General features: G+C 45.5%; 1 protein-coding gene and 1 pseudogene across 25 annotated transcripts in view; one reads left to right on the forward strand and one right to left on the reverse strand.

Annotated features, from left to right (window-relative positions):
- The window catches only part of LOC130523562 (NACHT, LRR and PYD domains-containing protein 12-like), a 669,815-nt gene that overhangs the window by 603,217 nt on the left and 50,753 nt on the right, over positions 1–15,845 (forward strand). For all 25 annotated transcript variants that reach the window (XM_057028881.1, XM_057028880.1, XM_057028882.1 and 22 more), the window contains 2 exons: positions 8,528–8,701; positions 9,093–9,266. In XM_057028881.1, coding sequence (XP_056884861.1) covers positions 8,528–8,701; positions 9,093–9,266 — 348 coding nt within the window. The remainder of the gene's footprint in view (positions 1–8,527; positions 8,702–9,092; positions 9,267–15,845) is intronic.
- LOC130523563 (NACHT, LRR and PYD domains-containing protein 12-like) overlaps positions 1–15,845 on the reverse strand; it is a 401,914-nt pseudogene that overhangs the window by 272,079 nt on the left and 113,990 nt on the right.

Here is a 15,845-nt window from a genome sequence, read left to right on the forward strand (position 1 = left end):
TTTGACCTATACGACACAATTTCACAAAGCTAAACATACATTTTAACAGAATAGTTTTATCCTTCCGATTACCAGCACCAGCTATTCAAAATATATAATGTAGTGGGTTTTAAAGTGAACTGAATGATGTCTGCCTTGTCTCTCCTCTACCTGTCCTCCCCCTTCTCCTCCTCTCTCCCTACCCACCCCCCCATCACCAAATTGTTCTGAAGAGAGGCGCTTGTGCTGGATATGACGCGATCCAACCACAAACACGTGACGTGTAGAGGAAGAAGAAGCGAAAGTGAAAGTTCTCAACTTCGGGCTCCATCCTGAGTGACCGCGCCCTGATGGAAAACCTCTAATATTCAGGTAGCATTTGGTTCTTTCACTGCTGTCGTCTCGAATCAATGTTCCGCTGCGAGATGCGGCTTAATAAGCTGCGTGTTCGCAATGAGCGTGCGCGTGTTTCGGACGCACATTGCGGCTGGTCGACGGGAATGTTGTGACGGATGATCAAACCTTGTAGCGTGTTTCCTCTAACTGCGTTTTCCGCTAACCCTGAGCCAACATTTTAGAGGTTGAGGAAGCACATTTTAATACTCACAATAAGTCGACAATATTATTTGCAGTTAGTGGAAAAATCCACGGAAAGAGGGACACAAACGCGAGTTTTAGCCTCCTCTCTTTGTCCCTCCACCAGGGGGACAATCAATCCTTTATTTAAAAAAGGAGAGTATGTAAAGAGGGAGAGATCAAGGCATTCCATTTTATTGTTTTAACAACTGGGTCTTTGTGGAATATGAATTTGTTATTATGGATTTATGAAATGTGTTCTGTTTTGAATGAAGAAGTCAAGAAAACGAAGGGAAGCCTAAACCCATGGTGTTTTCATATTTTTGGTCCTGTACATGTGGTCAGATAAGATCAGTCTGAGCAGAATTGGGTGTTTTTTTGCCCTTTGCTGTGTGTCATCTATTCTATTCAGCATGTTGCGTTGCTTGACTTCTGTTGGGTTTGCAACTTGATGCATCACTTCTGAGATATTGACACACCTTTTTCCTGAGGCTGGCTCCAATGCTGCCAACACACCTGGCCATGGATATGGTGGGACTTCTGTGATGAGTGGGGTCAGAGGTGGTGGACAAGCTCTGCTCCAAAACAAGCTTGCTAGATATGTTGGGATCTCCTCCGCCACAACCACCAGCTGCAACTAGTAGCTGTGCACGCCATGCAGAGTTTTGACCTCTAGGTCAGGCTACAAATGTTTTTTCCAGCACCATCATGTGTTCGTGAGAAAGGACTGATGATCAAAAAAAGCTGCTTGTAATCTGACAGACGAGCCATGATGAGATGTCAAGGTGCGTTGTTGAAAATGAAGATCCTCTTCTTGGAATCCTGTCTGAGATGACAGAAGATGATGCTGCATTTGACCCACTTTGATGATGTGATGACGTATTTCTGTTTAGTTTTGAATGCATTCTCATCTTATTTGTTGAATTTAATGTTGAGAACTGACATCTTGAAAGAATTTAGGTTTTCTTGTAAACCATAACCAGATAAAAAATGATTTCATTTGTATTTGTGTGCGTCCGTCTAATGTCACCGCACCTTTTGAAACACCCAGGAGAAACATTTTTTCCACAACTATTTTATATTTACATGGTGTAAACTTTTAAGATGTCCCAAAACTTTTTTCCAATATATATGTGGCCTGTATGATGTACAGGGTGACATCATATAATAGATTTTGATGTGAATGAGCCGACAATACGTCATTGGACAGACCTCTGCTTGTCTTCATGCTGAGAATCATGTTCTTTAATCTTCTTTTCTGTGTCAGCAGACTGTTCCTGCTTAACCGTTTAGACTCACATTTAAAAATGAGCGAATGTGTGATGGAAGAGGAAGAGAGAGCAGAGTCCACAGTGCCCAGCTGTGTCTCCATGAAGAGCGACTGGTCCAAAGACAAGCCTGAGAGGAACTTCAGTATCAGACCTCAAGGCTCACCTTTAAAGTAAGGTTTTCTGAACCACATAACTCTGCCTTCGAACATTTCACAACCATACAAAACATCATTTTGTGGGTATTAGCCTCCACTATCGTGATAAATGAAATTCATCAGCTCTTTAAAATGAAACGGTGCACAGTCCTTTCACCATGTTGGCCTGTGGAAAACCAGTGTTGTCAGCCCGATGGACCAGCGTCCCCGTCGTTGCCGGACCACCATTGGCCACCAGTTGGGTTTTGGGATCAAAGTGGGGGCGTTTCCTGTATCCGGTTCTCCTCACGGATCCATGACTACAACATGTTGCTGCAAGTGCAGAGACGTTTGCTCTGGAAAGAACTTTAGAGCACATTCAGTGCTGCAGGATGAGGGGCTGGAAAAGGTGCCAGTTCTTTTCTCACTGCAGGGAACAGTTAAAAAAGCAGCTTAAACTCTGAAAACATGAAAATGATACAGAGACATCATTGATTTATTGATTCAGTTGTTATCCAGAATGGATTAGAAATGTTCCTGTTTGATAAAAATGCAGTGAATTGGGATTATTTAACTACAACCTCTACAGATTATTTACCTTCATCACAGTCTCATCACTATTTCTGATGTTTCCTCAGGATGGACGAGGACAGAGCAGAGTCCACAGTGCCCAGCTGTGTGTCCCTGAAGAGTGACCGGTCCAATGATTATATAATAACCTTCAGAAGTTCAGAGAAAATGTAAGAAAACTAAAGCGTGATGATGTGTTTGTGTGGCAGCTGTTAGTCACATTAACAGCAGCAGGTTGTGAGTTTATTATTGGAGATGTTTAACACTTAAACCTCAGACAGTCATATAGTTACAGACTTAATGTGAATATTGTTGATTAGAAACAAGAATCAGGTTTAAACTGAAAGATGAATTCAGACATAAATGCTGGAACAATATTGAGTCTTGATCAGGTTCTTTCATCCTATAAATCAAAGAACTAATAGAGATGTGTTTCATAGTGAGAGGGGGGAGCACATCCTATCAAACTGGGACCAGTCAGCTCCACCAGGAGAGTCCTCTTGTTCACAATCTGGAAGCAGATCTGGAGATGCTGAAATGAAGCCCAAACAAAGTAAAACTGTTCAATATGAGATTTAATTGTGATGTCATGAATTTGTAGTTGTGTTGATGATTTATTATAGATGGAAATCACTGGTTTACTTATGTTCAGGAAGTGATCTGCAGGAGGTGATAGAAGGTCATAAGATGAGTCTGAAGAGAAGATGTGAACATGTGACTGAAGGAACTCATGAAGCAGGAAGTGGAACCCTGCTGAACAAGATCTACACTGAGCTCTACATCACTGAGGGACAAAGTGAGGAGGTGGACACACAACATGAGGTGAGACAGCTTGAGAGAACCTCCAAGAAGAACATCCAGGACACTCCAATCAAGTGCCAGGACATCTTCAAAGTCTTATCTGAGCAACAGAGACACATCAGAGTGGTTCTGACCAACGGTGTCGCCGGCGTTGGAAAAACCTTCTCAGTGCAGAAGTTCAGTCTGGACTGGGCAGAAGGTTTGGAGAACCAAGACATCAGTCTGGTGCTTCCGCTCTCATGCAGGGAGCTGAACTTGATCAGAGATGAGCAGCACAGTCTTCTCTCACTGCTTCATGTTTTCCATCCAACATTACAGAAGATCAGAGCAGAAGATCTGACTGTCTGGAAACTTCTGTTCATCTTTGATGGCCTGGATGAAAGCAGATTTTCACTGGGTTTCAACAAGCATCAGCTCATCTCTGATGTCACACAAGTATCGTCCGTTGGCGTGCTCCTGGTGAACCTCATCCAGGGGAACCTGCTTCCCTCAGCTCTCATCTGGATCACCTCCAGACCTGCAGCAGCCTATCAGATTCCTCCCTCGTGTGTTGACAGGATCACAGAAGTACGAGGCTTCACTGACTCCCAGAAGGAGGAGTACTTCAGGAGGAGGTTCAGTGATGAAGATCTGTCCAAGAGAATCATCTCACACATCAAGGCCTCCAGGAGCCTCCACATCATGTGTCTGATCCCAGTTTTCTGCTGGATCACTGCTATAGTTCTGGAGGACATGATGACCAGAGACCAGAGAGGAGAGCTGCCCCAAACCCTGACTGACCTCTACTCACACTTCCTGAGGGTTCAGATGAAGAGGAAGAAGCAGAAGTATGGAGGAAAGCAGAGACCAGAGGAACTGACTGAGGCTGATAAAGAACTCCTTCTGAAGTTGGGTCGGCTGGCGTTTGAACATCTGGAGAAAGGAAACATCATGTTCTACTCAGAAGACCTGGAGCGATGTGGACTGGACGTCTCCGAAGTGTCGGTGTACTCAGGAGTTTGTACAGAGAATCTTCAAGAGAGAGAGTGTGATCTTCCAGAAATCAGTCTACTGCTTTGTTCATCTGAGCATTCAGGAGTTTCTGGCTGCCGTCTACATGTTCCACCGTTACACCAGGAAAGACACAGCGGTTATAAATCAGTTCCTAAAATATTCTGAACCAGTCACATCTCTTGATGACTTCCTCAGGAGAGCACTCATGAAATCTCTCAAAAGTGAAAATGGCCACCTGGACTTGTTTGTTCGCTTCCTTCATGGTCTCTCTCTGGAGTCCAATCAGAGGATCTTGGGTGGACTGTTGGATCAGAGGAACAGCCACCCAAAAACCATCCAGAAGGTCCTCAACAACCTGAAGGAGGAGAACAGTGATGAATTCTCCCCAGACAGAAGCATCAACATCTTCTACTGTCTGACGGAGATGAAGGATCAGTCAGTCCATCAGGAGATCCAAGAGTTCCTGAAGTCAGGGGAGAGAATCAGAGAGGATACTGTCAGTGATCCACTGTTCAGCTCTGGCCTACCTGCTGCAGATGTCAGAGGAGGTTCTGGATGAGCTGAACCTGCAGCAGTACAGACCTCAGAGGAGGGACAACGTCGCCTGATTCCAGCTGTGAGGAACTGCAGGAAGGCGCGTGTAAGTAAAGATTTCTGGGGCCGGACATCGGCGTTTAAATCAAGCGAGTGGATCATGTCAGGTAGCAATACCCCCTCCAGTGGTCATTCCTTCAATTCTTTATCTCCATTGCAGCGTCCATAATTAAAAACAACAATTCATCCAGAAATGTTCAACACTGGCTGGATATAAGTTCAAAGGTCAATCCAGACAAAGCAACATAAGGCAGGAATAATAGGAGCCACAAGTTAACTGACTATCATGAAATTACTGTCATGTCATTAAATAACTTTTGTTTGTTGTATACATCGTATTCTAACGACAGAAAAACACATTTTAACTAATAACACGTGACTATTTTGCTTCATTTGTTCAACGTAAAAACAGCCGGCCTCGTTGGTTTAAATGGGTGTTTTAGGTCTTTGTGGCGGTTCCGTTTGGAGCCTTTATGTGACCCACAAAGTTTTGACCCTTTCCACACCCGTTAGGTGGCAACTTCATCACTGGCAACAAAAGGTGCAGTGAAATGATTTGAAGGGAAACAGGCAGATATAACAGAAGCTGAGGGCAATCGATGCAACCAGAGACTCTGATGTCATCGATCGGATCGCTGAATTAAACTGAAGACACACGACGACAAAATTGGATGAAATGCAAAATATCCAAAGAGCCGATAGACAGATAAAAAGATGCACGTTTCTTTAACCATTTGCTATAATCATTTTAAATATTGAGTAATTATGAGCTGTTCTAAAATAAGACAAATGTTAAGAATAATTCAGTTGCATTTCAGATCTGATGGTCGTTCAAACTGTTGCTCTACGGTGTTGAATTTAGCTTTTCCAGGAAATGAGCTACATTTGTGTTGAGGTAGATTCTCAGATAAGTTGATGAGAAATCCCAAAGTTTGACTCACTATTTTTGTTTCATACACAACAGACTGTCTGGTAGTTTTCTTTCAACGAGTCATTGGGAAGTTGTGGCCTCAGCAATGACGTCAAACCCTTCTCATCTACGGGAGCTGAGCTTAAGGTGGAACAAAAGCCTGACAGATGCTGGAGTAAAGTTACTGTCTTCTGCAATGATGCATCCAAACTGCAGACTGGAGACGCTCAGGTCAGGAGGCCTCTGTTGGTCTTTTCTAAATTTCTTTACATTTTCTGCTTTTCTCTTCATTTTCAGATTTAGAAATGTGTTTTTATTTGCCCCATTTATTCCTTTTCCAGGCTGTGGTGCTGCAGGTTATCAGAGATCAGCTGTGACTCTCTGGCCTCGGCGCTGAGGTCCAATCCCTCCTATCTGAGGGTTCTGGACCTTAGTCTTAACCAGCTGAAGGATCCAGCAGTGAAGCAGCTCTGGGTCTCTCCAGGATCCTCTCTGTGAGCTGGAGACTCTCAGGTGAGTCAGAGATGATCCAGTACTTTCCCAGTGTAACTAGTTAGACAATAAATGTTTCCATGTTTGATCTTTGTTATAAACGTATGTTACAGCTCTCAGAAAAAAGACCACACAGGACAGATTTGCAGTATTAAATTGGTTGTGGAAATCTGTCCCATGTGAGGATGGTCATCAATGACTAAAGGAAGTGTCAGTTGTAGATTTGTCTTGTTTTATTTCAGGCTGGCCACAAAACCGCCCAAACATTCAGACCAATCAAAAATGGTTCTTCCTGTCTTTTAAAGATCAGAAGGAAAACTAGAACCCCCAAAAGAAAGCTGCTGCAGTGTGCCATGCCCCTTCTCTACTGAGAAAAGCCATCCCAAAAAGAGAAAAGCCCAAGTGTGAAGTGAGCGCCCTGTTAGACCTTGGTACCGAAATCCTGCAATCATTCTCATCTTAGGTGGCTTCATTCCAGCCAGAAGCCCAAACCTGCCTCCCTCTTAAAGGGGCAGCAGGTCAGTCCAACCACAGAAACCTTCATGAAGATCTGAAGCTTTCAGCATCCACAATTGTTGCACCTCACTTCCATTGGAGTCCAAATCAGAAGTCAACAAGTTGATTCTACACCGATTCTACACAATGCAACCATTTTAAAAAGGTTTCCATCCATAAGTTTTCACACATTTTTATATAAATCTGTTTGTTCATCGCCTCCTTCTGTTGTAATGGTCATTAAAGAAAATGACCTTATTTGAGTTTTTCTCCTCACATAATGACTTTCTATGAACGATGCAATAAATGCAGCTTGCAATCTAAGACAATATGGAAGTATGTGTATATATAGTAGTGGAAGTAGCTCATGAAATAATACATTTGCTCTTCTCATCGAATCTCTCTATGGTATTAAAGAAAAACCTGCTCTTAGTCAACATATAAGAGATCAACCAAATCCTAATTTTATTCAATCTAATATAAAACAGTAGAGAAGAGTCTTTCTGCAGAGACACTGGTGGCAGGAATGCAGAAGTATCACCTGCTCAACTTGGAAGGTGGAGCAGAAACCACCAGCTGAGAAGGTCCTCAGCGAGAGGAAGTGGTGGAGAACCATGAACTTGCTAAGCTCCACCTCAGCTCCAGAGACGGGCTGAGCTGGAGCTGTGGCACCAGGTATCGCCCAGAAGAGCCTCCAACAAACAAGCTCTTCTCTTGGGAGGAGAGGGCTTTGAATCTCAGCTCAGTATGCTTGTCTCTAGTAGGTGGCAGCTGCACCTTTTCCTGAGCTCCTTGTTGATGCCCTGAGGGGAATTGATGCTCCTGCAATGTTTTCTGGCAGCATTGAGCTTGCAGTGGGGCAATCAAACACACTGTGGGGGGCTCTCTTTCCTTCTCTCATCTGGAGAACAAGTGACACCAGCTGCCAATCATTGTTGGAGAAATGTGCAGTCAGGGGAACGATGCGTCCAGACTATAGCCACCCTTCCAGCATCCAGCAGTGTCTAAAACCTTGATTTGGTTTCACCAGAGAGTGTAGGGATTGCAGGGTCGCTGCAGCATCGCCCACACTATCAGGAGTGGGTCGCTTTGTCCCAACTCCTGACAAGAGTTGAGTGCTATTGAGAAATGTGGTCTCACAAACTTGGAAGGTATTTTGACCCACACACACTTTACATACGCTGGAGAATCTTGTCCACCGCCCTGAAAGAACCCAAAATAGGAACATACAGCAGATAAGCCGGTGCAGGACCAGAGGTTTGTTGCTTGTAAGCTGTGTTTTGCTCTGGTACATGTTGATTTTTTTGTCTTCTCTCAAAATAATTGTTATTTTAGTCTAAGGGGCTGCAGGTTATCAGAGACCAGCTGTGATTCTGTGGCCTCAGCTCTGAAGTCCAACCTCTCCCATCTGAGGGTTCTGGACCTGAGCTCCAACACGTTGAAGGATTCAGGAGTGAAGCGGCTCTGTTCTGGACTGGAGAGTCCAAACTGTAAATGGAGAGGCTCAGTCAGTCTTCATTTTTCTACCTATATACCAGCTGCTAAGATGGTGAAGTGAGGCTGTTCTCAACACTGCTGTGATGCACCACATTAAAAAAATTCCTTGGAATATCGTGAATTCAGGTCTGACCCAACTAAGAACTACGTAGGTTTAGTACTGACGCAGATAACATGCAGACCTGCACCGTATAACCTCATCCTGCATTTTTCAGATTGATTAACTGCAGTTTATCAGAGATCAGCTGTGGCTCTCTGGCCTCGGCGCTGAGGTCCAATCCCTCCCATCTCAGAGAACTGGACCTGGGTGGGAACCAGCTGAAGGATTCAGGAGTGAAGCTGCTCTGTGGTTTTCTCCACTTTCCAAACTGCCGACTGGAAACTCTGAGGTAAACACCATTCTCAAAAATGTCCATTATTCCATCCGAGGGTCCTCACACTTTCTGAGTGTGTGTGTTGTGCCCAGTTCCTTCAGGAGGGGGGGCCACACGGGGACCACTTATTCATGATAAACTGATTTAAGGACAATGAAAAAGCCCACAGATGGTAACCAAAATTAGACAAAACTAGGTGAGGGTGCCTGGTAGACACCAGCCAACGAGGAGGGAGATGGTGAGGGAGACAGGAAGTCATCTAAGACAGGTTGTGCCTTTAAAGATGAGCCACAGGTGAGATGGATCTCCATGATGAGATGGGAGGAAAAGAGGTGGGAGAACCTGGGAAGAGTGAGGGCCAGAACAATATATATTCTCCATATAAAAGTTTCCCTTCTTTATTTAGATTAAGTGACTGCAGTTTATCAGAGACCAGCTGTGATTCTGTGGCCTCAGCTCTGAAGTCCAACCGCTCCCATCTGAGGGTTCTGGACCTGAGCCACAACACGTTGCAGGATTCAGGAGTGAAGCGGCTCTGTTCTGGACTGGAGAGTCCAAACTGTAAACTGGAGAGGCTCAGGTCAGTCTTCATTTTTCTACCTATATACCAGCTGCTAAGATGGTGAAGTGAGGCTGTTCTCAACACTGCTGTGATGCACCACATTAAAAAGATTCCTTGTAATATCGTGAATTCAGGTCTGACCCAATTAAGAACTAACGTAGGTTTAGTACTGACGCAGATAACATGCAGACCTGCACCGTATAACCTCATCCTGCATTTTTCAGATTAGAATACTGCAGCTTATCAGAGATCAGCTGTGACTCTCTGGCCTCGGCGCTGAGGTCCAATCCCTCCCATCTCAGAGAACTGGACCTGAGTTACAACCAGCTGAAGGATTCAGTAGTGAAGCTGCTGTCTCCTCTCGTAGAGAATCCACACTATGGGCTGGAGACATTGAGACAGTAGCTGGTTGAAGCCAGCCAACTCCCGCTCATCTGCTGCATCACTCACTGACCACTGGTGAAGAGCATCTGTGGAAACATCTGCCGTCTACTCCCTCCATAGATGAAAAATTCAGTTTTTAAAAGCGCTGGTGGACTTTCAGGAGATCAGTCGATGGTCGACAAAGCAGAAGCAGCTTCGCCTTGAAGTTAAATTAGTTCCTGGTATCACACGATGCATCTTTATAAAGTTCTAAATGGCTCCTCGGCCACTCTTAGAAGCATGAAAACATCTCTTAATTGTCTCTTCAAATGTCTGTATGATACGTTACTATTTCACATCATGCCTTCAGAATCTTTAGGGTTTAGTATTTACTGTCTCTGTGACATGGAGCATTGGAATATTTCAGCTGCAGCCAGCAAAAACCCATCAGAATGACGGCTATCGGTGGGAACCGCCGCTCATTTGACTTTAGTCAGTCTGTTAAATGTTATAGGATTTATTGCAATCTAATAAAAACAAATAATAAATGTGGGAAATAGGAAATTAAAAAGAAGCAAAATGACCAAATAAAACTCCCATGAATACTGTAAATTTAAAGATGTCAAGAATGGAATATCAGCTTAAATTTAATCAAACATAGAGTGAAAAGGCCTCCTTTAAGTTTACTGCAAAAATAAACACAAAATCAAGAGCGACACGCGCCAGAAACGTCTCATTCTCTCTTCTGTCTCCACTCATTCTTTTATATTCTCTTAAGATAATGGGGACGGGGTCGTGTGATAACAAAACAACCTAATTGGGGACTATATTTTTGTTGCAAGAACTTTGGCTCTTCAGAAGTTCCTATGTTGGCTTCCACAGATTGTGCATCCACTAGAAACTCAGTGTTATTGAGGAACTACCAGGAGCGGCTGGAGTGGAGGCCAATGATGCTATAGCTACATATATGTAACAGGGACATATAATATTGTATTATAATTACACAAAACTGTTCTGTTGTTTACTATTGTTGAACATACCTGGTGTTTGTTTTACTGTGCTGTCTTGGTCCTCCAGTCACTTCGTCTGTATTTTATTTCTTCTTCGTGTGTCCCCCTTGGTGCACCTGTATAAATTCGAGGGTCGCGACTTCCTCTTCCCTTTTGCAATTCTCGTGTTGGGAAGAGGTCAGTCATCTTTTGTAATCCCTTGTTTTAAGTGTCTTTTTGTTATTATTTTGTCTTAATTTGTCACTCTTATAACACTACAGTTCTATTCAAGTTTATATTGAGCTCTGATGTTGCTCCGATGTAGTGTTTTATTGATGTGAACAGGTGCGATGGTGCTAACTCCATGTTGTCTTCTCTGTAGTTTGGGCTGGATCAGCAAATAGCGGCACATGTTAATTTTGCTGTTTTATTTTGACCAGGTATGTTTTTCTTGGCCTTTTGCAATTCTCGTGTTGGGAAGAGTTTGGGCTGGATCAGCAAATAGCGGCACATGTTAATTTTGCTGTTTTATTTTGACCAGATTAAACGGAGAGTGCCTCCAAAAGTTCAACTGTGTCCCGTGCTACTCTACGCACCACAACCACAAAAATAACACAACGCAGACATACACCGGTCACACTTGGTGCCGTTTGACCCGTGCCATCGCCATTCATCGCCAGTCTTTTCGTCCCCGGGCTACTGCCGCGCCCTCGGCTTCTCTGCTCTTCACCTTCGGCGCGCTGCGTGCTGTGGTCTTGTGACGTCGCCGAGGAGTGCCCCTCAGGACTGTGCCAGGTTTTGGGCTTGCAGTGCGGAGATAGGGTTTAATGCTAATGTCTGTTATTGTATTACTGACTGCGTGAGGTGAATTTGCTTTTATTTAAAAAAAAACAAAAACAAGATGTTTAACCCTAATCCACCTTGTATTGGTAGAGGCATGGTTTTGAATGCTGGTGTTGATAAGGTACACCCTGTTAGTAATAAGACTATGTTAAGCCCACCGATTGCCACTTCTACACCTATTGCTAGTGCACACTCAGAACCCACACGTGTTGTGACACATGATGCGCTCAGTGGCATAATAACTGATTTGGCAAAACAAATTGGGGATAGTATCGCAAACAGTCTGAATACAATGCACAAACATCAGCCCTGCCACACCCAGCTGCCTGCTACTGACAGTGTGTCCCCCAGTCGCCTGGAGGCTTCACAGCTCAAAGTAGTGGTGCAGTCTGAAGCCAAAGCCCCACCGTTCTTCAGGGGCGACCACACTGATACATTTTCCATTCAAAGTGGGAGGGGATGATGAAGTGTTACCTGTCCAGAACAAGCTGTGAGACATCTCAGCAAAAATATGAACTGATCATGTCCCGATTGACAGGCAAAGCTCGGGATGTGGTTAAGGTGTCACTCCGCTGCCGCCCTGACCTGAGTGAGGGTGGGTTGATTACTGCTGTATTTGACATCCTAAAACGAAACTTCAGTGCAGTCACATGCTCCAACATGCCAATGAGAGACTTTTATAGTACAATACCAAGGAGTGGTGAGGATGCCATGGACTATTGGATTCGTCTTAATAAGTCTATTGATGCTGTGGATGAGTGCCTCAGGAGGCGTGGGAAACATGTGGACGACCCCACCGCTGAGGTTGTGATGATGTTCTTAAGTCATTGTCCTGACCCTGCTCTTTCTGTCATTTCAAATTAAGCCCCCCGAAGAGTGGACAGCTGCTGAGGTCCAGCGCCGCTTGGACAGATGAAAGGTGTTGCGGCTAATACGCACTTGGTGACCAATGCCTTGTCGGCTCAAGCTCCTGTTTATTCCTGCGATCTTCAGGACTCTGCTGAACTGATTCCCTTTTGTCCACCCAAAGCCACTTATGAGTCCCCACAGCCGCTGTCAGGATCAGGAGGCCAGCCACACACTTCAGCCAGTGCCACACCAGAACCTGTGACTCAGCAAATGGTGGCTATGTTTGACAAGGTTCTTTCCCTGTGCACTGCCTCGGTGACTAATAGCAGGCAGAGGGCAGGTCGCGGTCAATTTCCTCAGCGTCCCCAAGGCAGAGCGTGCCAGGTTTGTGGTTCTAGCGAACACACCACTCATTCACACTGTAGGTTGTACAGACTATGTCTTAACTGCTTGGACCTGGTCATATGAGAAATGAATGTGCACAGAAGACCAGGCTCCCGTCAGCCACTGCTCCATCTACTGGTGATTTAAACTAGTTAGCCTATGTGATAAGAGGGGCAGCATGGGCAGTGTTATAGATACCCTCACCAATCCTCCTGATCCTCACTCTGTGTATGTTGACTGTTGTAAAACTACTCTGAAGACAAGACTGTCATTCTGGTTGGGTCTCAAAGAATTGAGGGAGCTAGTGAACTGTTTTATACTCCTGTGTCAGTGAGCAATCGAATGTCTTTGAGAGGGATGCTAGATTCAGGAAGCATGTCATGTACACTTAGTGAATCAGCAGAGGCCAAGTTAAGAGCGGCTGGTGTTGTCTTAATTCCACAACCTGTCCCCGAGCAGGTGGTTCTCATTGGTTGTGGTGGTCTTGTTACTCAACCTAAATGTATCTATGATTTGGACATTGAGATTTATGGCTGGAAGTTTGTGGTGCCAACGTTTCTGGTGCCTGGGCAGAGGGATGAGTTTATTGTTGGCACTAATGTGATCTGTCCTGTTGTCCAGAAGATGAAATCTGAAGAGAAATATTGGGAGATGCTATCCTCACGTACATCCGATCCTGACTGTGAGCTGTTTCTCCAGTTACTGAGTTGCTCTTCCCGGTGGTTGGGCCCAGAGGTTCCTGATAAGGTGGGAACAGTGAGATTACAACAGGCTGTGACGTTGCTTCCTCAGAAGGAATACATTGTTTGGGGGAAGCTGCCAGCATCTGCTCCTGTGTCCCCTGGCAGCACAGTCATTGTAGAGCCTACATCCGCACGCTCTACACCCAAGAACATCATGGTTGGTCGAATTGTTGCGCCAATGTGGGGTGATCGCTGGGTCCCCATGAAAATCCTCAATCCCACACAGACTGCTGTTACTTAAGGCGTAATGCAAAGCTAGCTGACGTGTTCCCCTGTGTTGCCATGGAAGACTTTCCTGTTGCCCAGGGTCTTTGTAAAACCAAGTTAGGTTCATCGCCTGTTCTCACTGGCCACCAGAGTGGCCCAAGTGACCCTGTGCAGCTGTTGAAGGATTGTGGTCTCGGTGACATTGACATGGGGGGCTGTGAAGTGTCAGATGAGTGGAAGGGCAGGCTTGCCGATCTGTTGTTGCCTTTCAGGATGTGTTCTCTAGAGATGGTCTGGATTGTGGGGAGGCAAAGGGGTTTGTCCATCGGATTCACCTTGCTGACGACCGTCCTTTTCGGCTGCCGTTCCGCAGAGTTCCACCTGCTCATTATCAGAAGTTGAGAGAAGTTCTGTCTGAAATGGAAATGAGGGGCATAATCAGCAAATCCATCAGTGAATATGCCTCTCCCCTGGTGTTGGTGTGGAAGAAGTCAGGGGATTTGCGAATATGTACTGACTTTCGTTGGCTTAATGCTAGGTCTGTTAAAGACGCCCATCCACTGCCACACCAGTCGGACTGCCTTGCTGCCCTTGGGGGTAACGCCTTCTTCAGCACTATGGATCTGACCTCAGGGTTCTACAACATCCCTCTCCATCAGTCTGACAGGCATTACAGAGCCTTTACTACACCTCTTGGCCTTTATGAATACAACCGCCTGCCCCAGGGCCTCTGCAACAGTCCAGCCTCCTTTATGCGGATGATGCTTAGCATATTCGGTGACCTCAACTTCTCAAACCTTCTGTGTTACCTTGATGACTTGTTGGTGTTTGCACCTTCTGTAGAGGAGTCTTTAAGCCGCCTCAGTGTTGTCTTCTCCCGTTGAGATCTAGTAACTTGAAGCTTTCTCAGAAGAAGTGTCATTTTCTCAGAAGGTCAGTTAAATTTCTGGGTCATGTTGTGAGCGCTGACGGTGTTTCTGTGGATCAGGAGAAGGTGAGCGCCATCTCTGGGTTTAGGAGGGAGGACTTGATGGAATCTGATGGCTGTACTCCGTCCCAGCAGAAGGTCAGATCTTTTCTCGGAATGGTCCTGTTTTATCAGCATTTCATTCCTGCATGTTCCCGTATTGCCAAGCCTCTCTATGCCTTAACAGCTGGCCAGAAGCGGAGGACTAAAGGTGGTCAGAGCCGATGTAAACCTGGAACATACAGACAGTTAACACCTCAGGATTGGTCCCCTGAGTGTGATGGAGCCTTTGAACAACTAAAAACTGCGCTCCTCGATTGTGTGGTTCTGGCTCACCCGGATTTTGATAGACCTTTTATCCTCTCCACTGATGCTTCCACTGACGGGCTTGGAGCTGTTCTTTCTCAGGTGCCGGCAGGTGAGGAGAGGGCAAGACCGGTTGCGTTTGCTAGCAAGTCCCTGAGCCGCAGCCAGGCTAAGTACCCTGCTCACAGACTTGAGTTTCTGGCTCTCAAGTGGGCAGCTTGTGACAAGTTCAGTCACTGGCTCAAAGGCCATCAGTTCACAGTCTGGACTGATAATAACCCGCTCACGTACATCTTGACCAAGCCGAAACTGGACGCCTGTGAACAGCGGTGGGTCTCCAAACTGGCTCCGTACAACTTTGACATTAAGTATGTCCCTGGCAGGCTGAACGTTGTTGCGGATGCCCTTAGTCGACGGCCTTTTGTCAAACCTTTAGCCGAGCGTCTCCTTTCTGAGCCTTACATTGATCTGTTGAAACAGGCTTGTGAAGTGAGGGAGGAGTCCGTGCAGGATGCTTTTCATCTGACCTGCCAACCTCAGTCATTGGTCGGTCCTGCTTTTTCTACTGCAGTCAATGTCTCCATGTCTGAGGACGAAGTCTCCACCGTCCTGTCAGCCTCCAATGACTGGGAGGTCGCGTCCAGACATCGCGCTGTTTCTTTGGCTGACCATTTAAGTGCGCTTGTTGGTCCTGAGCCTTGCCTGTCGTCAGCGTTGTCCAAACATGAGCTCCAGTCCCACCAGGAGAGTGATGTTGTTGTTTCCAGGGTTGCCTTCTTTGTGAACCGGAAAATCAGGCCTTCCAGACGTGAGCGTGCCCATGAAAATCAGCAGGTCCTAAGAATTTTGAAGCAATGGGAAAGGCTGGCAGTCATTGAAGGAATTCTGTATCGCGTCACTAAGGACCCTTTGACCAGGCACAAGCGCTTCCAGTTTGTTGTTCCAG

The sequence above is a fragment of the Takifugu flavidus genome, chromosome 4 (genome assembly GCF_003711565.1).
Source record: "Takifugu flavidus isolate HTHZ2018 chromosome 4, ASM371156v2, whole genome shotgun sequence".
Classification (NCBI taxonomy): Eukaryota; Metazoa; Chordata; class Actinopteri; order Tetraodontiformes; family Tetraodontidae; genus Takifugu; species Takifugu flavidus.